General features: G+C 44.0%; 1 protein-coding gene across 2 annotated transcripts in view; it reads right to left on the bottom strand.

Annotated features, from left to right (window-relative positions):
* LOC121548951 (mannosyl-oligosaccharide 1,2-alpha-mannosidase IA) overlaps positions 1–27025 on the bottom strand; it is a 183965-nt gene that overhangs the window by 105118 nt on the left and 51822 nt on the right. For both annotated transcript variants that reach the window (XM_041860637.2, XM_041860638.1), the window contains exon 3: positions 1338–1453. In XM_041860637.2, coding sequence (XP_041716571.2) covers positions 1338–1453 — 116 coding nt within the window. The remainder of the gene's footprint in view (positions 1–1337; positions 1454–27025) is intronic.

Raw genomic sequence — 27025 nt, forward strand, 5'->3', positions numbered from 1 at the left:
CCTCGCCACCTGGGGGCGGCCTATCAGGAAGTCCAGGATCCAGTTGCAAGGGGAGGTGTTTAGTCCCAGGGTCCTTAGCTTAGTGATGAGCGTTGAGGGCATTATGGTGTTGAACGCTGAGCTGTAGTCAATGAACAGCATTCCCACGTAGGTGTTCCTTTTGTCCAAGTGAGAAAGGGCAGTGTGGAGTTCAATAGAGATTTTGCGTCATCTGTGGATCTGTTGGGGTGGTATGCGAATTGGAGTGGGTCCAGGGTGTCTGGGATGATGCTGTTCATTGCTACAGTTGTGAGTGCTACGGGGCAATAGTCATTTAGACAGGTTACCTTGGCGTTCTTGGGCACAGGGACTATGGTGGTCTGCTTGAAACATGTAGGCATTGCAGACTGGGCCAGGGAGAGGTTGAAAATGTCAGTGAATAGACTTGCCAGATGGTCAGCGCACGCTCCGAGTACACGTCCTTGTGAATGTTAACTTGTTTAAAGATGTTACTCATATTGACTACGGAGAGCGTGATCACACAGTCGTCCAGAACAGCTGGTGTTCTCACAGATGGTTCAGCGTTGCTTGCCTAAAAGCGAGCATAGAAAGCATTTAGCTTGACTGGTAGGCTCGTGTCACTGGGCAGCTCATGGCTGGGTTTCCCTTTGTAATCGGTGATAGTTTGCAAGCCCTGCCACATTCAACAAGCATCAGAGCCGGTGTAGTAGGACTCTATCTTAGTCCTGTAGTGACGCTTTGCCTGTTTGAGGGTTCGTCGGAGGGCGTAGCGGGATTTCTTATATACGCCCGGGTTAGTGTCCCGCTCCTTGAAAGGGGCAGCTCTAGCCTTTAGCTCAGTGTGGATGTTGCCTGTATTCCATGGCTTCTGGTTGGGATATGCAAATACGGTCACTGTGGGGACAACGTCGTCGATGCACTTATTAATGAAGCCGGTGACTGATGTGGTAAACTCCTCAATGCCATCGGATGAATCCCGGAACATAATCCAGTCTGTGCTAGCAAAACAGTCCTGTAGTTTAGCATCTGCTACATCGGACCACTTCAGAATTGAGTGTGTCACTGGTACTTCCTGTTTGAGTTTTTACTTGTAAGCAGGAATCAGGAGGATAGAGTTTTTTTTTCTCTAGTTGCACAGGTGACATGCTGATAGAAATGAGGTAAGACGGATTTCAGTTTTCCTGCATTAAAATGCCTTGGGTGGTTCTGTATTCTATTCCTACTGATTACAGTGGGGCTTGCCTAACCAATCAGATTCTAGATCTCCTGTCCTTGAGCATGTCAGTGGCTGAATAGCTAGCAGACAAGGGGGTTCTATGTTATATAGTTCTACTCACCACGTTGAAGTCCAGGTTCTTCTCCACCCACTCTGTGGCCATCTCAAAGTCCTCATACATCTCCATGACGTATAGGGTGTCCAGGGCATCCACGATGGTGGCTCCCTTTATGCTTCCTGGGAAGGCAAACAAAACAAAGCCTTGAGGACTCATATCATATTTTCCTCTCATAGCAACGTATTGTATTGGTAGAACAGCACAGTCAGAGTCAGTGTTCTAGCATTAGGACCAGAGGTTAAAATCTCCAGGGCAGCTGGGTGTTGTAACTGTAAGTGTGCTGTTTTATTCAAAGAGCGGGGCATATCTCCTGCTGCGGTGGAATATTGCTTCAGGCAACCTCCATTTATCTCAGTGCGAGACGTCATGCATATGAACCAATGCAAATATTACAGAGAACCTTTGGATATACCGTCAGGTTTCTACCTGGTTGAGGAGGATGTGGCAGAGAGAGTCGGAACAGAGGAGTGAGTATATTAGTGTGAGTTTTTTCACGGTGGGCTAATGCTTTCGGAAGGCTCTTGGCCACCAGACCTTACTTCATTACCTATCAGATTACATTATACCGGGCCTCCCGAGTGCCGCAGCGGTCTAAGGCACTGCATCGCAGTGCTAGAGGCATCACTACAGACCCGGGGCCGGGTTCGATCCCAGGCTGTGTCACAGCCGGCCGAGACCGGGAGACCCATGAGACGGCGCATAATTGGCCCAGTGTCGTCCAGGTTAGGGGAGGCCCGGGATGTCCTTGTCCCGTGGCGCCCTAGCGACTCCTTGTGGCAGGCCGGGCGCATGCACGCTGACTCGTGTCGGCAGTTGTACTGGGCAGGTGTTAAGGTGCGCGGTTTGGCGGGTCATGTTTCGGAAGACACATGACTCGACCTTCGCCTCTCCCGAGCTCATTGGGGCGTTGCAGCGATGAGACAAGATCGTAATTGGATCGCAATTGGATATCACGAAATTGGGGAGAAAAAGGGGCTATTTCGTTTTTCAAAAATACAAACTGACATTATACCCCCTTGACAGAGTTCCATGGCCATAAGTCTGATGCTGTGCAGCCAAAAAGACCCTCTTCCGCGTCATTTAGATAAGAGCAACAAGATTCATGAAATTACTGAGCTATAAAGAAATGTAGCCTGGATGCAATTTATTCTCCAGTGAAGGTTCGGGGTGGGGTAGAGATGGTTGTTCCATCCAAACATGAGATGATCACGTATTGCATGAAAACAAGTTCTATTGTTGCTGCTTTTGTTAGAACCATAAACCAATTCACACACATCAACCAAATCATTAAGGGTTGAAGCCTGACCTAAGCTACAAGCTGCTAAGCCCATATTGTTTGGTTAAGTCAGACCCACGCAACCTCACACTGTTTGAGCTCAGCTCCCCAACTAAACTAGGTCTAATATGAACATTAACAGGTGTTAGAATCAGTTAGAGTAACACAAGAGTAGCTAATGGAAGTGCAGATGTTGTGTGATGTGTTCGGAGGTAAACCTTTTATTCAACAGATGGTGACAGAGGAAGCATTTATCAGTCTCAATAAAAAGAGGAGTACTTTTCTTCTGCATTGATTACTGACAGCTCCAGTCCTTTTATGCTTTAATTATCAAACCCTGCTCGGGTTACCAAGCGCTAAGGAGAGAACCCCTGCCAACTCTCCACACTCGCTTGGAGGGCCGATATTTCTCCTCCTTTACGTCACACGTTCAAAAGGAGGGGAGGATGAAGGAAGCGCACCAGCCAGGCAGGCAGTCAAAGAGACAAACAGTCAGCAAAGCTTTTAGTGCACAGCGTTATCGAAAATAAACTCAATAACACGTCTAAAGCACTTTCCCATTCACTTACACCTATACAGCTTTCTTCAAATGAAAGAAAAAAGAGAATGTGGTAACTGAAGGTGTTTTTATTTCCTTAAAAAAGGTAGGATTACAGCTAAAAGCTTTAATGTAGATTGAACGCCCCCGAAACTTAACAATCGGTGCTGTAGGCCTGCCTGCGTGTCTGTCAACTAATGTGTATGTGGGCCACAAAAAGGAAGAGTAGCAAGAAGGTCATTGCAGGCTTGACTAAACACGTTTCCACTGGCCATCCTTTTGTCACCTGGCCTCATTTCCCTTTCCTGTTTTTCCATTAATCCCTCACTCCATTTGGACTCTGTGAGAGAGATGAGGGAATGACATTTCGTGCCTGCCACCCATTGTCTGCCAGCCCGGCAGGCTTCCTTCCTGCTCCATGGCTAGAGTGTGTGCCTGCTTCCCCCATTATAAAATACAGTGGAAAGGAGGAGTGGAGAGGGGAGCATCCTCATCCCATTACTGGGACAAGCCAGAGCATGCTGTGTGAAAAGGTGCGTGTTTTTGCGAATGTGTTCACGTGCGCGTGCGTTTTTGTTTGCATGCGATTGTGTGTGCATGTACCTAAAATACACAGCAAGCCATCAAGTGACTTGAATAGTAAGAAGCAGAATACAGAATATCAAAGCCAGATTTGTCTGATCTGTCAAACGCAGTCTTCTCACTCTAAGCTTCCAATTAAAATGAATTTCTATGACATGTTATGAACCAGCCTTTAATCTTATAATAAAGGGCTCTTGAGATCTTGGTCAATTGTGAATGTAAGATGACAGATTTGAGTAAATGAAAAACATGTGAAGGCTGTTTAAAAATAAGGATGACCTGGATCCCAGTTGGTAATTTTTAAACGTTTGATGGAAGAACACTTTCCCAAGTTTCCATTTAGAAATCCAGAAATGACTTAAGGAGGACATCATTTTACATTTTTCTGGGGAAATCAATTAAAGGGATACTTCGGGATTTTGGCAATGATGCCCTTTATCTACTTCCCCAGAGTAAGATGAACTCATGGGCACCATTTTTGTGTCAGCGCAATGACTGGAAGTAACTACTAGCATGCTAGCAGTACCCATAGACTTCCACTCATTGCGCTAACGCTAGTTAGCATTGGCTCACAAAACGACCTCTAACTTCCTTCATACTGGACACAGACACAAATGGTATCCACGAGTTCATCTGACTCTGGGGAAGCAGATAAAGGGCACCATTGCCAAAATCCTGAAGTATCCCTTTAAGTACGATGGCCGGCCCATGAACAAGCTAAATACATTTCCCCAGTACATAAGAGCCTGGTGATGGATGTGTGAACAGCATTCATGGGACGGCAGCTCGTGTCTCAGAGCCTTCATTTATCACCTGCTCTCTCTCTTCATATCTCATACTTTAGAATGGAGCTCCTCTCTGGAGCAGAGACTCTTGAGCATTTAATTGACTGATGACACTTGCTAATAGAGTTCTCACATCGTTAGCAGGGAGTGGCACAAATGGTGGCAAATTGAATCTCATGGGGCTGAGAGCCTTTGAGGCGTTGTCAGACAATGATACATTGTTTGGACAAAAACAAACTTCACGTAAAAGGCGTCAAAGTCACGCTGTAATATCTCGCTGATATCACACAAAACAAAGGTGTGCTCAGAATACCAAACCCATACACACAGTGACATCGCTCATTGTTCTGAGGGAGGACGTTGTCACCACTTCACTGAGGCCTATTTTAGAAAACTAAGGGGAAATGTCATGAATGAGTATGGTAACCTGGGGCAACTTTGTTTATAATGTAAATATGCCTGTGCAAACTAGCCCTAACGTCTAGTCAAACCTGCTATGCAGCTATGCGACACATTTGGTTATTCATCTTGGGGAGGACATGGTGGTTTCCTTAATACAGAAACAGAAAGTTGGAGAATAAACCATTGAAAGTTTGTTGTGACAGCTAAGGTAGGCCTACGTATGTTAGAGTTGTTAGAGAGCGAGTCTTCAAGAGAGCGAGAGTTGCACCCCTCCTCAAAAAACCTACTCGATCCCTCCGATGTCAAAAACTACAGACCAGTATCCCTTCTTTATTTTCTCTCCAAAACTCTTGAGCGTGCCGTCTCTAGCCAACTCTCCTGATATCTCTCTCAGAATTACCTTCTTCATCCAAACCAGTCAGGTTTCAAGACTGGTCATTCAACTGAGACTGCACTTCTCTGTGTCACGGAGGTTCTCTGCACTGCTAAAGCTAACTCTCTCTCCTCTGCTCTTATCCTTCTAGACCTATCTGCTGCCTTTGATACTGTGAACCATCAGATCCTCCTCTCCACCCCCTCCGAGTTGGGCATCTCCGGCACTGCTCACTCTTGGATTGCGTCCTACCTGACAGGTCGCTCCTACCAGGTGGCGTGGCGAGAATCTGTCTCCGCACCACGTGCTCTCACCACTGGTGTCCCCCAGGGCTCAGTTCTAGGCCCTATCCTATTCTCTCTATACACCAAGTCACTTGGCTCTGTCATATCCTCACATAGTCTCTCCTATCATTGCTACGCAGACGACACACAATTCATTTTATCCTTTCCCCCTTCTGATAACCAGGTGGCGAATCGCATCTCTGCATGTCTGGCGGACATATCAGTGTGGATGTCGGATCACCACCTCAAGCTGAACCTCGGCAAGATGGAGCTGCTCTTCCTCCCGGGAAGGACTGCCCGCTCCATGATCTCGCCATCACGGTTGACAACTCCATTGTGTCCTCCTCCCAGAGTGCAAAGAACCTTGGCGTGATCCTGGACAACACCCTGTCGTTCTCCGCTAACATCAAAGCAGTGACCCGATCCTGCAGGTTCATGCTCTACAACATTGGCAGAGTACGACCCTACCTTACACAGAAAGCGGCACAGGTCCTAATCCAGGCACTTGTCATCTCCCGTCTAGATTACTGCAACTCGCTGTTGGCTGGGCTCCCTGCCTGTGCCATTAAACCCCTACAACTTATCCAGAACGCTGCAGCCCGTCTGGTGTTCAACCTTCCAAAGTTCTCTCATGTCACCGCGCTCCTCCGCACACTCCACTGGCTTCCAGTTGAAGCTCGCATCTACTAAAACACCATGGTGCTTGCCTACGGAGCTGTGAGGGGAACGGCACCTCCTTACCTTCAGGCTCTGATCAGACCCTACACCCAAACGAGGGCACTACGTTCAACCACCTCTGGCCTGCTAGCCCCCCTACCTCTACGGAAGCACAGTTCCCGCTGAGCCCAGTCAAAACTATTCGCTGCTCTGGCACCAATGGTGGAACAAGCTCCCTCACGACGCCAGGACAGTGGAGTCACTGACCACCTTCCGGAGACACTTGAAACCCTACCTCTTTAAGGAATAACTGGAATAGTATAAAAGTAATCCTTCTACCCCCCCTCCTCCTCCCCTCATAAAAATAAATAAAAAAATATGATTTATATTGGGTGGTTGTCCCACTAGCTATCATAAGTTGAATGCACCAATTTGTAAGTCGCTCTGGATAAGAGCGTCTGCTAAATGACTAAAATGTAAAATGTAGATTAGATAAATGACCTAACAACAGCAGGTTTAAACATTACTATTAAAAAATATATATAATAATCAAATAGTTTGACAACACTGTTTGTAAGCTTTTAAATAATATCAAACTCAACCGTTTATCTTTTCCAGTGAAGAAGACATGGATGTTTCATGGTATGGTGTAATTGGTATGGTGTGCGCATCAGGTATTCCATCTCCGTAATTGGAAAGGATGGTGTAATTTAGCCTGGGCTAACCGTGCAGTGTGGTGTGTGTGTGTGGTGGTCCCCTCAGTGACTGGGCTGATGTAGCTAGATGATGCTGGGACTGGGAGGGGTATACAGGGGCTACAGCAGAGAGGGAATCCATCACCCACTGAGGTGGGATCTGCATGACCCTGCATCATACCCCCTTGTCACAACCAGGCCTTTGTTAGAGCACTGTGGAGCACTGCGTCTCCTTACACACTGATTTATGACCTGCTCTGTCCTCACCTGGGCGTCCAGCCCAAAAAAAAAAAAAAAAACTATATTGGTTGGAAACCTAGTCTCAGTTTTCCCACACACACCCTCACTCTGATTTCTTACCATTCCATCTTCCCGCCTCCCATGCCTGAAGAAGCCAAACAAGCAAATATTTTTGAGATGCAAATCTGCTATTTCTTACCAATATACAGTATCTCACAAAAGTGAGTACACCCCTCACATTTTTGTAAATATTTTAGTATATATTTTCATGTGACAACACTGAAGAAATGACACTTTGCTACAATGTAAAGTAGTGAGTGTACAGCTTGTATAAGAGTGTAAATTTGCTGTCCCCTCAAAATAACTCAACACACAGCCATTAATGTCTAAACCGCTGGCAACAAAAGTGAGTACACCCCTAAGTGAAAATGTCCAAATTGGGCCCAATTAGCCATTTTCCCTCCCCGGTGTCATATGACTCGTTAGTGTTACAAGATCTCAGGTGTGAATGGGGAGCAGGTGTGTTAAATTTGGTGTCATCGCTCTCACACTCCCTCATACTGGTCACTGCAAAGAACTCTGAGGATCTGAAAAAAAGAATTGTTGCTCTACATAAAGATGGCCTGGGCTATAAGAAGATTGCCAAGACCCTGAAACTGAGCTGCAGCACGGTGGCCAAGACCATACAGCGGTTTAACAGGACAGGTTCCACTCAGAACAGGCCTCACCATGGTCGACCAAAGAAGTTGAGTGCACGTGCTCAGCGTCATATCCAGAGGTTGTCTTTGGGAAATAGACGTATGAGTGCTGCCAGCATTGCTGCAGAGGTTGAAGGGGTGGGGGGTCAGCCTGTCAGTGCTCAGACCATACGCCGCACACTGTATCAAATTGGTCTGCATGGCTGTCGTCCCAGAAGGAAGCCTCTTCTAAAGATGATGCACAAGAAAGCCTGCAAACAGTTTGCTGAAGACAAGCAGACTAACGACATGGATTAATGGAACCATGTCCTGTGGTCTGATGAGACCAAGATAAACTTATTTGGTTCAGATGGTGTCAAGTGTGTGTGGCGGCAACCAGGTGAGGAGTACAAAGACAAGTGTGTCTTGCCTACAGTCAAGCATGGTGGTGGGAGTGTCATGGTCTGGGGCTGCATGAGTGCTGCCGGCACTGGGGAGCTACAGTTCATTGAGGGAACCATGAATGCCAACATGTACTGTGACATACTGAAGCAGAGCATGATCCCCTCCCTTCGGAGACTGGGCCGCAGGGCAGTATTTCAACATGATAACGACCCCAAACACACCTCTAAGACGACCACTGCCTTGCTAAAGAAGCTGAGGGTAAAGGTGATGGACTGGCCAAGCATGTCTCCAGACCTAAACCCTATTGAGCATCTGTGGGGCATCCTCAAACAGAAGGTGGAGGAGTGCAAGGTCTCTAACATCCACCATCTCCGTGATGTCGTCATGGAGGAGTGGAAGATGACTCCAGTGGCAACTTGTGAAGCTCCATGTCCAAGAGGGTTAAGGCAGTGCTGGAAAATGATGGTGGCCACACAAAATATTGACACTTTGGGCCCAATTTGGACATTTTCATTTAGGGGTGTACTCACTTTTGTTGCCTGCGGTTTAGACATTAATGGCTGTGTGTTGTGTTATTTTGAGGGGACAGCAAATGTACACTCACTACTTTACATTGTAGTAAAGTGTCATTTCTTCAGTGTTGTCACATGAAAAGATATACTCAAATATTTACAAAAATGTGAGGGGTGTACTCACTTTTGTGAGATACTGTATATATGGTGGTCCTCTGTAGCTCAGCTGGTAGAGCACGGCGCTTGTAACGCCAGGGTAGTGGTAAATCCAATTGATTGGACATGATTTGGAAAGTAACACACATGTTTATACAGTTGAAGTCGGAAGTTTACATACACCTTAGCCAAATACATTTAAACTCAGTTTTTCACAATTCCTGACATTTAATCCTAGTAATAATTCCCTGTCTTAGGTCAGTTAGGATCACCACTTTATTTTAAGAATGTGAAATGTCAGAATAATAGTAGAGAGAATGATTTATTTCAGCTTTCCTTTCTTTCATCACATTCCCAGTGGGTCAGAAGTTTACATACAGTCAATTAGTATTTGGTAGCATTGCCTTTAAATTGTTTAACTTGGGTCAAACGTTTCGGGTAGCCTTCCACTAGCTCCCACAATAAGTTGGGTGAATTCTGGCCATTTCCTCCTGTCAGAGCTGGTGTAACGGAGTCAGGTTGTAGGCCTCCTTGCTCGCACCCGCCTTTTCAGTTCTGCCCACACATTTTCTATAGGATTGAGGTCAGGGCTTTGTGATGGCCACTCCAATACCTTGACTTTGTGGTCCTTAAGCCATTTTGCCACAACTTTGGAATTATGCTTGGGGTTATTGTCCATTTGGAAGACCCATTTGCGACCAAGCTTTAACTTCCTGACTGATGTCTTGAGATGTTGCTTCAATATATCCACATAATTTTCCTTCCTCATGATACCATCTATTTTGTGAAGTGCACCAGTACCTCCTGCAGCAAAGCACCCCCACAGCATGATGCTGCCACCCCCGTGCTTCACGGTTGTGATGGTGTTCTTCGGCTTGCAAGCAACCCCCTTTTTCCTCCAAACATAATGATGGTCATTATGGCCAAACACTTCTATTTTTGTTTCATCAGACCAGAGGACATTTCTCCAAAAAGTACAATCTTTGTCTCCATGTGCAGTTGCAAACCGTAGTCTGGATTTTTTATGGCGGTTTTGGAGCAGTGGCTTCTTCCTTGCTGAGCGGCCTTTCAGGTTATGTCGATATAGGACTCGTTTTACTGTGGATATAGATACTTTTGTCCCTGTTTCCTCCAGCATCTTCACAAGGTCCTTTGCTGTTGTTCTGGGATTGATTTGCACTTTTCGCACCAAAGTACGTTCATCTCTAGGAGACAGAACGTGTCTCCTTCCTGAGCGGTATGACGGCTGCGTGGTCCCATGGTGTTTATACTTGTGTACTATTGTTTGTACAGATGAACGTGGTACCTTCAGGCTTTTGGAAATTGCTCCCAAGGATGAACCAGACTTGTGGAGGTCTACAATATTTTTTCTGAGGTCTTGGCTGATTTCTTTTGATTTTCCCATGATGTCAAGCAAAGAGGCACTGAGTTTGAAGGTAGTCCTTGAAATACATCCACAGGTACACCTCCAATTGACTCAAATTATGTCAATTAGCCTATCAGAAGCTTCTAAAGCCATGACATCATTTTTTGAAAATTTCCAAGCTGTTTAAAGGCACAGTCAACTTAGTGTATGTAAACTTCTGACACACTGGAATTGTGATACAGTGAATTATAAGTCAAATAATCTGTCTGTAAACAATTGTTGGAAAAATGACTTGTGTCATGCACAAAGTATATGTCCTAATCGACTTGCCAAAATTATAGTTTGTTAACAAGAAATGTGTGGAGTGGTTGAAAAACCAGTTTTAATGACTCCAACCTAAGTGTATGTAAACCTCCGACTTCAACTGTATAAGGTCCCACAGTTGACAGTGCATGTCAGTGCAAAAACCAAGCCATGAGGTCGAAGGAATTGTCCGTATAGCTCAGAGACAGGATTGTGTCAAGGCACAGATCTGGGGAAGGATGCCAAAACATTTCTGCAGCATTGGAGGTCCCCAAGTACACAGCGGCCTCCGTCATTCTTAAATGGAAGAAGTTTGGAACCAACAAGACTCTTCCTAGAGCTAGCCGCCCGGCCAACGTGAGCAATCGGGGGAGAAGGGTCTTGGTCAGGGAGGTGACAAAGAACCCGATGGTCACTCTGACAGAGCTCCAGAGTTCCTCTGGGGAGATGGGAGAACCTTCCAGAAGGACAACCATCTCTGCAGCACTCCACCAATCAGGCTTTATGGCAGAGTGGCCAGACGGAAGCCACTCCTCAGTAAAAGGCACATGACAGCCCACTTGGAGTTTGCCAAAAGTTACCTAAAGGACTCTCAGACCATGAGAAACAAGATTCTCTGGTCTGATGAAACCAAGATTGAACTATTTTTCCTGAATGCCAAGGGTCACGTCTGGAGGGAACCTGACACCATCCCTACGGTGAAGCATTGTGGTGGCAGCATCATGCTGTGGGGATGTTTTCCAGCGGCAAGGACTGGGAGTCTAGTCAGGATCGAGGTAAAGATGAATGGAGCAAAGTACAGAGAAATCCTTGATGAAAACCTGCTCTATAGCGCTCAGGACCTCAGACTGGGGAGAAGGTTTACCTTCCAACAGGACAATGACCCTAACCACACAGCCAAGACAACGCAGGAGTGGCTTCGGGATAAGTCTCTGAATGTCCTTGAGTGGTCCAGCCAGAGCCTGGACTTGAACCCATTTGAACATCTCTGGAGCGATCTGAAAATAGCTGTGCAACAACGCTCCCCATTCAACCTAACAGAGCTTGAGAGGATCTGCAGAGAAGAATGGGAGAAACTCTCCAAATACAGGCGTGCCAAGCTTGTAGCGTCATACCCAAGAAGACTAGAGGCTGTAATCGCTGCCAAAGGTGCTTCAACAAAGTACTGAGTAAAGGGTTTGAATACTTATGTAAATGTGATATTTCAGTTTTTTATTTTCTATAAATTAGTAAAATTTTCGAAAAACCAGTTTTTGCTTTGAAATTATGGGGTAGTGTGTGTAGTTTGATGAGGGGAAAAAAACAATTTAATCCATTTTAAAATAAGGCTGTAACGTAACAAAATGTGGAAAAAGTCAAGGGGTCTGAATACTTTCCGAATGCACTGTAGGAAGAAATAGGCTCCAACACAAAGCCCTCGTTGTTAGTAAAGTCTAATTAAAATGAAGACGGTTTAAATGAATTATACCTACTCAAATTTGTCTACTTTCAGCCCCATGAGCCGTCGATTTCCGACTGATTCTGCCGTGGCTGCTGCTTCAAGTTTCAGCACCACAATGTAAGTTACTTGCATCTGGCTAAATACATCATGGGTAAGAAACATTGTTTTTATTCAAATCAATTACAGAAGTAGCAAGCTATCAAAGTTGACCTCCGGTCATCCTTCTCGTCTTCGCACTCTCCTTCTCAAACTGAACAGAACATAGGCTAGTCTGCGCGCAAGATATAGCATTTTTGGGAATAGGCCTAATCAAACATTTTGGAGGGAAGAAGCCTTTGACCTCTCCTCATGAACTGCCGCCACTATAGGCCTACACAGCACAGCATTGGTTAGGCAGCACAAAATAAAGTTTTGATCAGTAAGAGCAGAGCAGGCCAGGGCTCAGGATTGAAATATCCATTGCAGTTTGTAATGCACCCTAGTTTTATTTACACCATCCCAGCAGCGCAAGAGACTCAGAAAGGAAGTTAATTTTCTTAGAAAAATTACTTTGCTCTGTGCTTCTCCGAGCATGCACTTCGTAGCCTATAGGCAATGAATCATTTGTTTGAGACCCCATTAAATAGCCTATACTTGACATTGCGCGCCCAGCAGCAATTCAGAGATGAGGGGTGCCATCAGTGACTTGAAATCGATTCAGTAACCTTTTAGCCAAAAATTCAACCAGTGTGACTGAAATAAATACCTGGATACTGGACAGTGCAGGTGAAGTTTCCTAGATTCCTGTTTCTTGTAAGGACCGCAATGGTGGCTTGATAATTTCTCGCTCGTCGGCTTCTCCTCTGTCGTCCGCCATGCTATGTTTTGTTGTCTTTGCGCCTTTGCGCTGCTTATCATTAAAAGTGCTAAGAAAAAACATCCATATAAAGTCTGACGTGCTTAAATCCAATGGGTTATTTCCTAGTATCGATACAATCGATTTATTACATTTTAAAACGATGTTAGATTGATATATGTTGTCCAAAAGGCCAACTCGCCGAGCACAGATCGATGTAGTTGGATCATAGGAATATAAATCAATACATCGATGTAGTAGATGGATCGTTACACCCCTAATAGGTACACTTCAACTGTAAGAGACGGAATCTAAAACAAAAATCCAGAAAACCACATTGTATGATTTTTAAGTAATTAATTTGCATTTTATTGCATGACATAAGTATTTGATCACCTACCAACCAGTAAGAATTCCGGCTCTCACAGACCTGTTCGTTTTTTTTTAAGAAGCCCTCCTGTTCTCCACTCATTCCCTGTATTAACTGCACCTGTTTGAACTCGTTACCTGTATAAAAGACACCTGTCCACACACTCAATCAAACAGACTCCAACCTCTCCACAATGGCCAAGACCAGAGAGCTGTGTAAGGACATCAGGGATAAAATTGTAGACCTGCAGGCTGGGATGGGCTACAGGACAATATGCAAGCAGCTTGGTGAGAAGGCAATAACTGTTGGCACAATTATTAGAAAATGGAAGAAGTTCAAGATGACGGTCAATCACCCTCGGTCTGGGGCTCCATGCAAGATCTCACCTCGTGGGGCATCAATGATCATGAGGAAGGTGAGGGATCAGCCCAGAACTACACGGCAGGACCTGGTCAATGACCTGAAGAGAGCTGGGACCACAGTCTCAAAGAAAACCATTAGTAACACACTACGCCGTCATGGATTAAAATCCTGCAGCGCACGCAAGGTCCCCCTGCTCAAGCCAGCGCATGTCCAGGCCCATCTGAAGTTTGCCAATGACCATCTGGATGATCCAGATGAGGAATGGGAGAAGGTCATGTGGTCTGATGAGACAAAAATAGAGCTTTTTGGTCTAAACTCCACTCGCCGTGTTTGGAGGAAGAAGAAGGATGAGAACAACCCCAAGAACACCATCCCAACCGTGAAGCATGGAGGTGGAAACATCATTCTTTGGGGATGCTTTTCTGCAAAGGGGACAGGACTACTGCACCGTATTGAGGGGAGGATGGATGGGGCCATGCATCGCGAGATCTTGGCCAACAACCTCCTTCCCTCAGTAAGAGCAATGAAGATGGGTCGTGGCTGGGTCTTCCAGCATGACAACGACCCGAAACACACAGCCAGGGCAACTAAGGAGTGGCTCCGTAAGAAGCATCTAAAGGTCCTGGAGTGGCCTAGCCAGTCTCCAGACCTGAACCCAATAGAAAATCTTTGGAGGGAGCTGAAAGTCCGTATTGCCCAGCGACAGCCTCGAAACCTGAAGGATCTGGAGAAGGTCTGTATGGAGGAATGGGCCAAAATCCCTGCTGCAGTGTGTGCAAACCTGGTCAAGACCTACAGGAAACGTATGACCTCTGTAATTGCAAACAAAGGTTTCTGTACCAAATATTAAGTTCTGCTTTTATGATGTATCAAATATCATGCAATAAAATGCAAATTAATTACTTAAAAATCATACAATGTGATTTTCTGGATTTTTGTTTTAGATTCCGTCTCTCACAGTTGAAGAGTACCTATGATAAAAATTACAGACCTCTACATGCTTTGTAAGTAGGAAAACCTGCAAAATCGGCAGTGTATCAAATACTTGTTCTCCCCACTGTACATATGAGTAGCTCGCCAAACAATTCTGAAAGTACATGCAATTTTCAAGTATTCCACTGCAAATTGTCATAAACAAATCTCACAAGTATCAAGACACTGCACGCTCCCAGATACTATCTAATCAACACAACATTGACATTATCCCACTCCTGGTTAGCCACTATTAGCTTAAAAAGCCAAATCTAACACCATTTCTGCCAATTAATTTCCAGCAATATTGCCCCCGTCTGTCTGTGTGGTCCGCGCGTTTGTCTATCACTCTGTGTGTAGCCAGTTGATGTGATAACCGTCTTGTGGGTTGACAAATACATTTCCCAAAACCTTCTCAATTAAATGTTAACTGCAAAGCAGGCTTACCTGACAGACGTATATTATGAGTAAGTACAGTGGGGAAAAAAAGTATTTAGTCAGCCACCAATTGTGCAAGTTCTCCCACTTAAAAAGATGAGAGAGGCCTGTAATTTTCATCATAGGTACACGTCAACTATGACAGACAAAATGAGAAAAGAAAATCCAGAAAATCACATTGTAGGATTTTTTATGAATTTATTTGCAAATTATGGTGGAAAATAAGTATTTGGTCACCTACAAACAAGCAAGATTTCTGGCTCTCACAGACCTGTAACTTCTTCTTTAAGAGGCTCCTCTGTCCTCCACTCGTTACCTGTATTAATGGTACCTGTTTGAACTTGTTATCAGTATAAAAGACACCTGTCCACAACCTCAAACAGTCACACTCCCAACTCCACTATGGCCAAGACCAAAGAGCTGTCAAAGGACACCAGAAACAAAATTGTAGACCTGCACCAGGCTGGGAAGACTGAATCTGCAATAGGTAAGCAGATTGGTTTGAAGAAATCAACTGTGGTAGCAATTATTAGGAAATGGAAGACATACAAGACCACTGATAATCTCCCTCAATCTGGGGCTCCACGCAAGATCTCACCCTGTGGGGTCAAAATGATCACAAGAACGGTGAGCAAAAATCCCAGAACCACACGGGGGGACCTAGTGAATGACCTGCAGAGAGCTGGGACCAAAGTAACAAAGCCTACCATCAGTAACACACTACACCGCCAGGGACTCAAATCCTGCAGTGCCAGATGTGTCCCCCTGCTTAAGCCAGTACATGTCCAGGCCCGTCTGAAGTTTGCTAGAGTGCATTTGGATGATCCAGAAGAGGATTGGGAGAATGTCATATGGTCGGATGAAACCAAAATAGAACTTTTTGGTAAAAACTCAACTCGTCGTGTTTGGAGGACAAAGAATGCTGAGTTGCATCCAAAGAACACCATACCTACTGTGAAGCATGGGGGTGGAAACATCATGCTTTGGGGCTGTTTTTCTGCAAAGGGACCAGGACGACTGATCCGTGTAAAGGAAAGAATGAATGGGGCCATGTATCGTGAGATTTTGAGTGAAAACCTCCTTCCATCAGCAAGGGCATTGAAGATGAAACGTGGCTGGGTCTTTCAGCATGACAATGATCCCAAACACACCGCCCGGGCAACGAAGGAGTGGCTTCGTAAGAAGCATTTCAAGGTCCTGGAGTGGCCTAGCCAGTCTCCAGATCTCAACCCCATAGAAAATCTTTGGAGGGAGTTGAAAGTCTGTGTTGCCCAGTGACAGCCCCAAAACATCACTGCTCTAGAGGAGATCTGCATGGAGGAATGGGCCAAAATACCAGCAACAGTGTTTGAAAACCTTGTGAAGACTTACAGAAAACGTTTGACCTGTGTCATGGCCAACAAAGGGTATATAACAAAGTATTGAGAAACTTTTGTTATTGACCAAATACTTATTTTCCACCATAATTTGCAAATAAATTCATAAAAAATCCTACAATGTGATTTTCTGGATTTTATTTTCTCATTTTGTCTGTCATAGTTGACGTGTACCTATGATGAAAATTACAGGCCTCTCTCATCTTTTTAAGTGGGAGAACTTGCACAATTGGTGGCTGACTAAATACTTTTTTCCCCCACTGTATATCACTTGTATCTATTATTTGCAAACTTTGTTATGAAATGAACAGCAGCAGTACAGAACTGTCGCTAGGCCGTCACATTAGACGCACATTCCTCAATCATTTAAAGGGGATTTACACTCAAATCTATATGCATTCGTTTTCTTCCAGACCTAACATGGACTCAGAACATCAAATTTCGTTGTTTCTCTATGAACAATTGTAATTTTGAGAGTGAAAAACAAACAAATTCTAAAACCAGATTTTATAGGGCTCCCCTTAGTTGTTTATGAACCTTTATTTTACCAGGTATATTGACAGAAAACATAGTGCACTACTTTCTCTTGTACACTAAGGACACGGGGAAGAGTTGCAGGGGAGAGGTGAAGAGAAGAATATGCCTATTTGAACGCTAGATTGATTGATTGATTAACAGAAAGAAAAGGGTCAACCTTAACGTTTTAAAGGTTGATACCAGAAAAGGCAGATGAAAAGGGTGGTAGCCTTGGAGCCAGGTCTTTGCCTGCCTGATAGCCGCAGGTCAGGTTCAGCTTGGATGAAACTTTAATGCTTAACACTGGGTTGGACTGATGGATGTTATCTTTCAAAAGACTTTGGTTCAAAAAAGTAGCCTGAAGTGATACGTTGGTGTTTGAAGATGGCCTATATGTAATATGGAGCCCCTCTCCATGGGTAGAGCTAAGCAAATGTGACAAATGGTAGCCCATTTCAGCTTGGAGGGCCAGCTGCCATGAGCAGAGAACCTTCTAAAATTCACAACATTCAATAAGCAAATCAACCTTCAAACCCTTTTGGCATGAAAATGTAATTGGCAATGTCACTGTAGTGGCCCAGCTAAGTGTGTTAATTTTAGTCAGATGCAAGCTGGCTTACGCCTGCAAGAAATTTCCGGGTCAATATGCATACAAGGCCTCACAGTGAAAGCAATGCCTTGTGTTGTCAATCTCGTGTCATTTTCCATTTTAACACCATGTCACATTCTGCGATTGTGTTGAAGTCGGCCTTCAGAGAGAAGTGTGAGAAACTATAGATACACACGAGGTTACGGTGGGCAATACAAGAGTGGCCTTATCCATAATTCACACAGCGATGTGCTTCAGTAAGACGCTTCTCTTTACAGCCACTGACTCAGAGTGCCTTATCACTAGGGCTGGGAATTGCCAGGGACCTCACGATACGATATTATCACGATACTTTGGTGCCGATATTATATATGCGATTCTCACGATTCTATATGTATTCCGATTCGATACTGTGATTTTATTGCGATTCGATGTTCCAAACATATTACTCACTATATGTTTTGATCAGTCATGGAAAGTTCTGAAAACAAATTGGCTCACTATTTAAAAAGAAGATGGAGAATAAACTATGAAGGAAAAATACTGCCATTTTGGTGCAGGTACAGCACACTATCGCAAAAATAATATTGTGATAGTCAAAACGATACGATATAACATCAAAAATAATATCCTGATATGTTAAGATTTTTTCCCCATCACTACTTCACTTCCTTTGTGATGGCAGCCATGTGTGAATCAGCAAGAACCCAAGTCTTTTGAGAGGTTCTTCTCCGTCGCTGGGACAGCGGGAATGAGGTGCTGATGGATGTGATAGAGAGAAGGGTATGGTACCACAGATGGAGGAGGGTACTCCAGCTCACACCACAGAGGGCGGAGGGTACTCCAGCTCACACCACAGAGGTAGGAGGGTACTCCAGCTCACACCACAGAGGTAGGAGGGTACTACAGCTCACACCATAGAGGGAGGAGGGTACACCAGCTCACACCACAGAGGGCGGAGGGTACACCAGCTCACACCACAGAGGGCGGAGGGTACTCCAGCTCACACCACAGGGCCCTGAGTCTGTCGGTCTGCTTCCAACTGAGACCAGTCATCTGAAAGAAAAACACTGACACACAGAAAAGCTTTATCTTGTGAATCCAACTCATCATCATTGTCATTATCGTCATCATCATTAACTCATCAACATATGACAGTATATGGGGAAGGATAAAATATGGCAGTACAATCGGGCATAATCCAGAGGAATTGGATAGGATCTGTCATCCTCTTAGTGTAGCTCCACATCATAATCACACTGGAGCTCTTATCATCCAGATTAATGCAGAGACTTGTTCCTGCTATGTCGCCATTTATCATGTCCTCCCCTTGTTCTCCCTCCTTCCTGCTAGCAGCTTCCTCTAACTGCAGCCTTTTTCTTCAGGACACGAGCACAGCTTCCATCAGAGGAGATTACGCTGGTGATTACAGCTGAAGCAGAAAGCCTTGTTCCACTCAGCGAGAAGCTGCTGGTAAGAACATCTCAGAGCAGCCAGGCAGAGGGGAGACGAGGGTCCTCTGCTGGGAGACGAGGGGGACAAGAGGGCCCTCCAGTTTCATCAGAAAGCCCCTGCAGAAAGCCCCTGGGTGTCAGCATGCAACCTGGCAAATCCTCCAGGGACTGTGAGTGTATGTGTGACAGTCTCCGTCATGCCATCCCTAAGAGCAGAACACAAAGCTAATGAATAGTCATGGCAAAACAAGCTTGCTGAGCAATGCTGGGTGAGAAGCAATGCCTTTTCTGCGCAGCACCTAATGGATCCGTTTGTAAGCCGTAGCAACTCATATTCATCAGCTCCGAGAAAATGAGTAGATCAGAGAAAACAATCAGACTGACAAATATTGAGATGGTCTTAGCTCTAATTCATGAACAATCCCTTCAAACAGTTATGCTCACTTCATCAAACACGCCTCTGACTCAAAGACAAACAGAAAGAAAACACTCTCGCATCTAGATGCAATCACTGCCTCTTGTTCCATCATTAGCAAAGACAGGTCTATTTCTTGAATATACATTTCCAGAGCTCTGTGGGGAGCAGACACTTAATCACCACCAAGCCACACACGGGAGTCCCTGCAAAACGACACTCACGGCACGGCGCTCCACTTCATTTTGTTGGGTAATTAATGCCAGCATAGCCCTAGATCCGGACGTTGTGTCACGGTTCGGTAGTCATCGTGGTAAATTAGCTCACAGGGGCACAGAGCTGAAGTGCACTCTCCTAAGGCTCACTTGGCTCCACTATTCTTCTCTTTCCAGAGGCCTGATGAATTTTTTACTTTCAGCAACTCAGAACCTGGACGATAGCATAACATCATAATCCGCCAGGGGGGTTGACTTCTTTGAACTCCCCCATCAAACCTCCAGAATAAAAATAGACAGAGAGAATATTTTCTTCTCCCCATGGTATTTCTACTGCACTTGATGTTAATGGATGGAGGATTGTCCATTCATACGGTGTCCCTGTGGGTTAATTAGCCATGGCACTTCTGTGGCAGAGGCTTCTCTGCTCCCACCTGGGTTTGCTACTACTGTGCTTTAAAACAAGTAATGAAAATAATGAGTATGTGAGGAGTCTTATAGCGTTGATCAAACCACAGAGGTAGCTATGCTTTTGGCCACATGACTACTGGTGTATTGCGTCTGGTCTCTGGTTCAGGGCAATGAGACCTCTTAATCCTAAACGTGTCGGTCACTGCTGAACCCCTGGATTTAGTGATGTGCATGTCACGAACGATTTGTTCTTTTTGAACTACTCTTTTTACTGACTCGACAGCATTGATTAGTTTTCCCGAGTGACTAGTTCATTATAGTCATTTGTCCTGCTGGCCACAATGAATTCTACAGCAGGATTAATACGCGCTCCTCTGGCTCGCTCCGACCACCAACTGTCTGTCATGTGCGCGCAGACAAATAGATCATGCTGCAGGCAGCAAATAAAGAAGAAAAATACATGTTTAGAACTGATAATTGATCGCATGGTGCAAGAATGAATGCAATTCATTAATTATTGAACTCGAGAATGAATCGTTTGGGGGAGGTTGTTGGAGTTCGAAGGATATTGTGCTAATCTCCCACGCGGCAGTCAAGCAATTGCATTCCGCCAAGAATCGTTCACAATCTAGTCCAATTGTGGCTGCAACTAGACCTTGTTTCAAAGCCATCAATAAATATTCTTATTTTTATACCTAGTAGGGATGTAACAATTCACTGATACGCATCAGCCCCAATTCAAATGTTTAAGATACAAGTGCATCGGTCCACAGACCTGAAACCGATCCAAATGTAGCATGCATCAGTCAGAAAATCGATTCAAACATTACGACTCGCCAGTTGACAAAAATGTTTTGCTCATTTTACTTTCTTTCTACGTTCCGAAAATACCTCTCATCTTTTGTGACAACTGATGCGTCCTCTCCTTCAGTGTTGAACTGCATGTAACTGTGATGACATTCATTGGTCTACAAGTCATTTTGCATGCCGAACAACCACAGGCAATATCAATAGCCTAGTCAAAGTGCGCTCTGTGCCCAGCTTCGCGCACTGACCAACGCGAGGTAGGCGGCCTGTTCCTGATCTTGCACATCTGTGCAGCACCTTCAGCATTCAAATGCTAAAATGGCTTGCGTGATATTAGACTTTATTAGTTGAGTGACAACCTAAGTAATTTCCTGGGTTATTGTTATCTATGCGCCGTGGAAAATTGTGTTTTACCGGAATAAAAAGTAAGCTACCGGAGACAACTCATCTACCTCCTGAACGGGGCTTACAATAAATGTTATTTTGATTGTTCAGGTTCACCATCAGAAATCGTTTTGGTAGTTTTGCTTTAAACGATCAGTGAATATGGTCATTTCTAGATATACAGGGTAAAGTTGATCATTTAATAATAACGAGGACACCAATCACTCTGTAAAAACTTCCAAACGGTCAAAACCATTCAGTTTTGAGATGGGGATGAAATCCAAAGTTGTGCTATATATATATTCATTGGCTATGTCATAACTAAATGTGTAAACGATAACTAACTAGCTCAAACACTTAATCTGCAAAAATTACAAGTTAATTAGTGGGTGATGGTGATTTTAGAACCAAAACCTAATCTGATAGTGGGGTGGTAGATAGTATATACACCATAGACATACATCTCTTTCACTCACTCACACTCTCTCACTCACACTTCTCACTCACACTTTCTCACCCACACTTTCTCACCCACAGACAAAGACATAGACAGACAGAGACAACCCCAGCTCAAACAAATTCAGCTCACAGAGGCCCAGCTCATGTGCTCCATCAGCAGCAGCAGATTTTAATTTAGAATGAAAAATGAATGTATTTATGCAACAAATGTTAGTGCATCAAATAGTATCGTATCAAACTAAATCAGATTGATTCGTTCTCGAACCAAACCGAAACGCACCGAATAATTTCAAACTAAAACGTATCATTCCTTTATCGCATCGGAGCCCATGTATCTAGATACATATCGAACCCTCTTGAAAGGGAAAGATGCACATCCTTGATGCCTAGCAATCACAAATATAAAAGTGTGCTTCAAACAATGTGCAAGTCTCAGTCACAAATGACAGCTCCAATAAGCCCCCTATGGTGAACGAGAGGCTTGTTATTTCATCGTTCGGGTCCTGCATGCTCTGGGCATTACTGGATCAAATGAATGAAATTAGTCAAAATATTCATTTTTTGACTGAACGAGTTGAAAAGATCAGTCAGTAAAAAGAGCCGAACTTCCCATCACTCCTACCGACTGGCCTACCAACCCCTGTATAGGGAGTGGATTGATGGGAAGACAAAAAAAGTACAGGAAGGTCCCTCAATACATCTAGCCATTCAGATAGACGGGGGAGTAGAGGAGGGACTTCAGAATATAGCTACATCTCCTCCGGCTAGTCATAAACAATCTCCTTTGATTTCCTGCCAAACTACATGGGTACTGGAACTACCCCCAGACAACACAAATTACTCAATATTATGGATCAGAATTTAGCTAACAAATAATAATAAAAACACTCCTACATGTATAACTGAACTACTGTAAAGACGTGCATAAAAAGTGTACTCAGACACTTTATATGACAAAATTCTTCATTTCAGATTCTAGAGAGCACAGTCCTCAGGTTTAGCCTAAAATGGCTACAATGGAAGTATAACAGTTACAGGAGACTCATTTCCAAACAACTCTGTTACAAAACCATGCTGGATTCTCTAATCTCTGTCAATTCTAGGTTTAATTACATGTAACTTGATAGAGGCTTGATGCTAATGTTCTGAGTGCGAAATCACTTACAAAATCGATTATAAAACTGTGCATGCACTGTCCTTTTATTCACTCCACACATACAGTGGGGAAAAAAGTATTTAGTCAGCCACCAATTGTGCAAGTTCTCCCACTTAAAAAGATGAGAGAGGCCTGTAATTTTCATCATAGGTACACGTCAACTATGACAGGCAAAATGAGATTTTTTTTAAACAGAAAATCACATTGTAGGATTTTTTATGAATTAATTTGCAAATTATGGTGGAAAATAAGTATTTGGTCAATAACAAAAGTTTCTCAATACTTTGTTATATACCCTTTGTTGGCAATGACACAGGTCAAACGTTTTCTGTAAGTCTTCACAAGGTTTTCACACACTGTTGCTGGTATTTTGGCCCATTCCTCCATGCAGATCTCCTCTAGAGCAGTGATGTTTTGGGGCTGTCGCTGGGCAACACGGACTTTCAACTCCCTCCAAAGATTTTCTATGGGGTTGAGATCTGGAGACTGGCTAGGCCACTCCAGGACCTTGAAATGCTTCTTACGAAGCCACTCCTTCGTTGCCCGGGCGGTGTGTTTGGGATCATTGTCATGCTGAAAGACCCAGCCACGTTTCATCTTCAATGCCCTTGCTGATGGAAGGAGGTTTTCACTCCAAATCTCACGATACATGGCCCCATTCATTCTTTCCTTTACACGGATCAGTCGTCCTGGTCCCTTTGCAGAAAAACAGCCCCAAAGCATGATGTTTCCACCCCCATGCTTCACAGTAGGTATGGTGTTCTTTGGATGCAACTCAGCATTCTTTGTCCTCCAATCTGACCATATGACATTCTCCCAATCCTCTTCTGGATCAACCAAATGCACTCTAGCAAACTTCAGACGGGCCTGGACATGTACTGGCTTAAGCAGGGGGACACGTCTGGCACTGCAGGATTTGAGTCCCTGGCGGCGTAGTGTGTTACTTTGGTCCCAGCTCTCTGCAGGTCATTCACTAGGTCCCTCCGTGTGGTTCTGGGATTTTTGCTCACCGTTCTTGTTATCATTTTGACCCCACGGGGTGAGATCTTGCGTGGAGCCCCAGATCGAGGGAGATTATCAGTGGTCTTGTATGTCTTCCATTTCCTAATAATTGCTCCCACAGTTGATTTCTTCAAACCAAGCTGCTTACCTATTGCAGATTCAGTCTTCCCAGCCTGGTGCAGGTCTACAATTTTGTTTCTGGTGTCCTTTGACAGCTCTTTGGTCTTGGCCATAGTGGAGTTTGGAGTGTGACTGTTTGAGGTTGTGGACAGGTGTCTTTTATACTGATAACAAGTTCAAACAGGTGCCATTAATACAGGTAACGAGTGGAGGACAGAGGAGCCTCTTAAAGAAGAAGTTACAGGTCTGTGAGAGCTAGAAATCTTGCTTGTTTGTAGGTGACCAAATACTTATTTTCCACCATAATTTGCAAATAAATTCATAAAAAATCCTACAATGTGATTTTCTACCTATGATGGAAATTACAGGCCTCTCTCATCTTTTTAAGTGGGAGAACTTGCACAATTGGTGGCTGACTAAATACTTTTTTTCCCCACTGTACACTACCGTTCAAAAGTTTGGGGTCACTTAGAAATGTCCTTGTTTACGAAAGAAAAATTTTTAACCATTAAAATAACATCAAATTGATCAGAAATACAGTGTAGACATTGATAATGTTGTAAATGGCTATTGTAGCTGGAAACTGACGATTTTTAATGGAATATCTACAGTCGAAGTCGGAAGTTTACATCTTAGCTAAATACATTTAAACTCAGTTTTCACAATTCCTGACATTTAATCCTAGTAAAAATACCCTGTCTTAGGTCAGTTAGGATCACCACTTTATTTTAAGAATGTGAAATGTCAGAATAATACTAGAGAAAATGATTTATTTCAGCTTTTATTTATTTCATCACATTCCCAGTGGGTCAGAATTTTACATACACTCAATTAGTATTTGGTAGCATTGCTTTTAAATTGTTTAACACGCTTTTTCGGGTAGCCTTCCACAAGCTTCCCACAATAAGTTGGGTGAATTTTGGCCCATTCCTCCTGACAGGGCTGGTGTAACTGAGTCAGGTTTGTAGGCCTCCTTACTCGCACACGCTTTTTCAGTTCTGCCCACAAATGTTCTATAGGATTGAAGTCAGGGCTTTGTGATGGCCACTCCAATACCTTGACTTTGTTGTCCTTAAGCCATTTTGCCAAAACTTTGGAAGTATGCTTGGGGTAATTGTCCATTTGGAAGACCCATTTGCGACCAAGCTTTAACTTCCTGACTGATGTCTTGAGTTGGGATGTTGTTCTTCGGCTTGCAAGCCGAACCTTTAGGCGTTTAGAAATTTTGAGAATTTTGGAAACGTCTTGAGATGTTGCTTCAATATATCCACATAATTTTCCTTCCTCATGATACCATCTATTTTGTGAAGTGCACCAGTCCCTCCTGCAGCAAAACACCCCCACAGCATGATGCTGCCACCCCTGTGCTTCACGGTTGGGATGGTGTTCTTCGGCTTGCAAGCAACCCCCTTTTTTCTCCAAACATAACGATGGTCATTATGGCCAAACAGTTCTATTTTTGTTTCATCAGACCAGAGGACATTTCTCCAAAAAGTACAATCTTTGTCCCCATGTGCAGTTGCAAACCGTAATCTGGCTTTTTTATGGCGGTTTTGGAGCAGTGGCTTCTTTCTTGCTGAGCGGCCTTTCAGGTTATGTCGATATAGGACTCGTTTTACTGTGGATATAGATACTTTTGTACCTGTTTCCTCCAGCATCTTCACAAGGTCGTTTGCTGTTGTTCTGGGATTGATTTACCCTTTTCGCACCAAAGTACATTCATATCTAGAAGACAGAACGCGTCTCCTTCCTGAGCGGTATGAAGGCTGCGTGGTCCCATGGTGTTTATACTTGCGTACTATTGTTTGTACAGATGAACGTGGTACTTTCAGGCGTTTGGAAATTGCTCCCAAGGATGAACCAGACTTGTGGAGGTCTACAATATATTTTCTGAGGTCTTGGCTGATTTCTTTTGATTTTCCCATGATGTCAAGCAAAGAGGCACTGAGTTTGAAGGTAGGCCTTGAAATACATCCACAGGTACACCTCCAATTGACTCAAATGATGTCAATTAGCCTATCAGAAGCTTCTAAAGCCATGACATCATTTTCTGGAATTTTCCAAGCTGTTTAAAAGGCACAGTCAACTTAGCTATATACATTTAAACTTCTGACCCACTGGAATTGTGATACAGTGAATTATAAGTCAAATAATCTGTCTGTAAACAATTGTTGGAAAAATGACTTGTGTCATGCACAAAGTAGATGTCCTAACCGACTTGCCAAAACTATAGTTTGTTAACAAGAAATGTGTGGAGTGGTTGAAAAACTAGTTTTAATGACTCCAACCTAAGTGTATGTAAACTTCCGACTTCAACTGTATAAGGTCCCACAGTTGACAATGCATGTCAGTGCAAAAACCAAGCCATGAGGTCGAAGGAATTGTCCGTAGAGCTCTGAGACAGGATTGTGTCGAGGCACAGATCTGGGGAAGGATGCCAAAACATTTCTGCAGCATTGGAGGTCCCCAAGAACACAGCGGCCTCCGTCATTCTTAAATGGAAGAAGTTTGGAACCAACAAGACTCTTCCTAGAGCTAGCCGACTTCAACTGTACATATGCGTACAGAGGCCCATTATCAGCAACCATCAGTCCTGTGTTCCAATGGCACGTTGTGTTTGCTAATCCAGGTTTATCATTTTAAAAGGCTAATTGATCATTAGAAAACCCTTTTGTTAGCACAGCTGAAAACTGATGTGCTGATTAAAGAAGCAATAAAACTGGACTTCTTGAGACTAGTTGAGTATCGGGATGCTGACCTAGGCAGAGTTGCAAAGAAAAAGCCATATCTCAGACTGGCCAATAAAAAGAAAAGATTAAGATGGGCAAAAGAACACTGGACTTTTTCTTTGCAACTCTGCCTAGGTCAGTATCCCGGAGTCCCCTCTTCACTGTTGATGTTGAGACTGGTGTTTTGCGGGAACTATTTAATGAAGCTGCCAGTTGAGGACCTGTGAGGCGTCTGTTTCTCAAACTAGACACTCTAATGCATTTGTCCTCTTGCTCAGTTGTGCACCGGGGACTCCCACTCCTCTTTCTATTCTGGTTAGAGCCAGTTTGTGCTGTTCTGTGAAGGGAGTAGTACACAGCGTTGTACGAGATCTTTAGTTTCATGGCA

Source organism: Coregonus clupeaformis, chromosome 33 (assembly GCF_020615455.1).
Source record: "Coregonus clupeaformis isolate EN_2021a chromosome 33, ASM2061545v1, whole genome shotgun sequence".
In the NCBI taxonomy this organism is placed as follows: domain Eukaryota; kingdom Metazoa; phylum Chordata; class Actinopteri; order Salmoniformes; family Salmonidae; genus Coregonus; species Coregonus clupeaformis.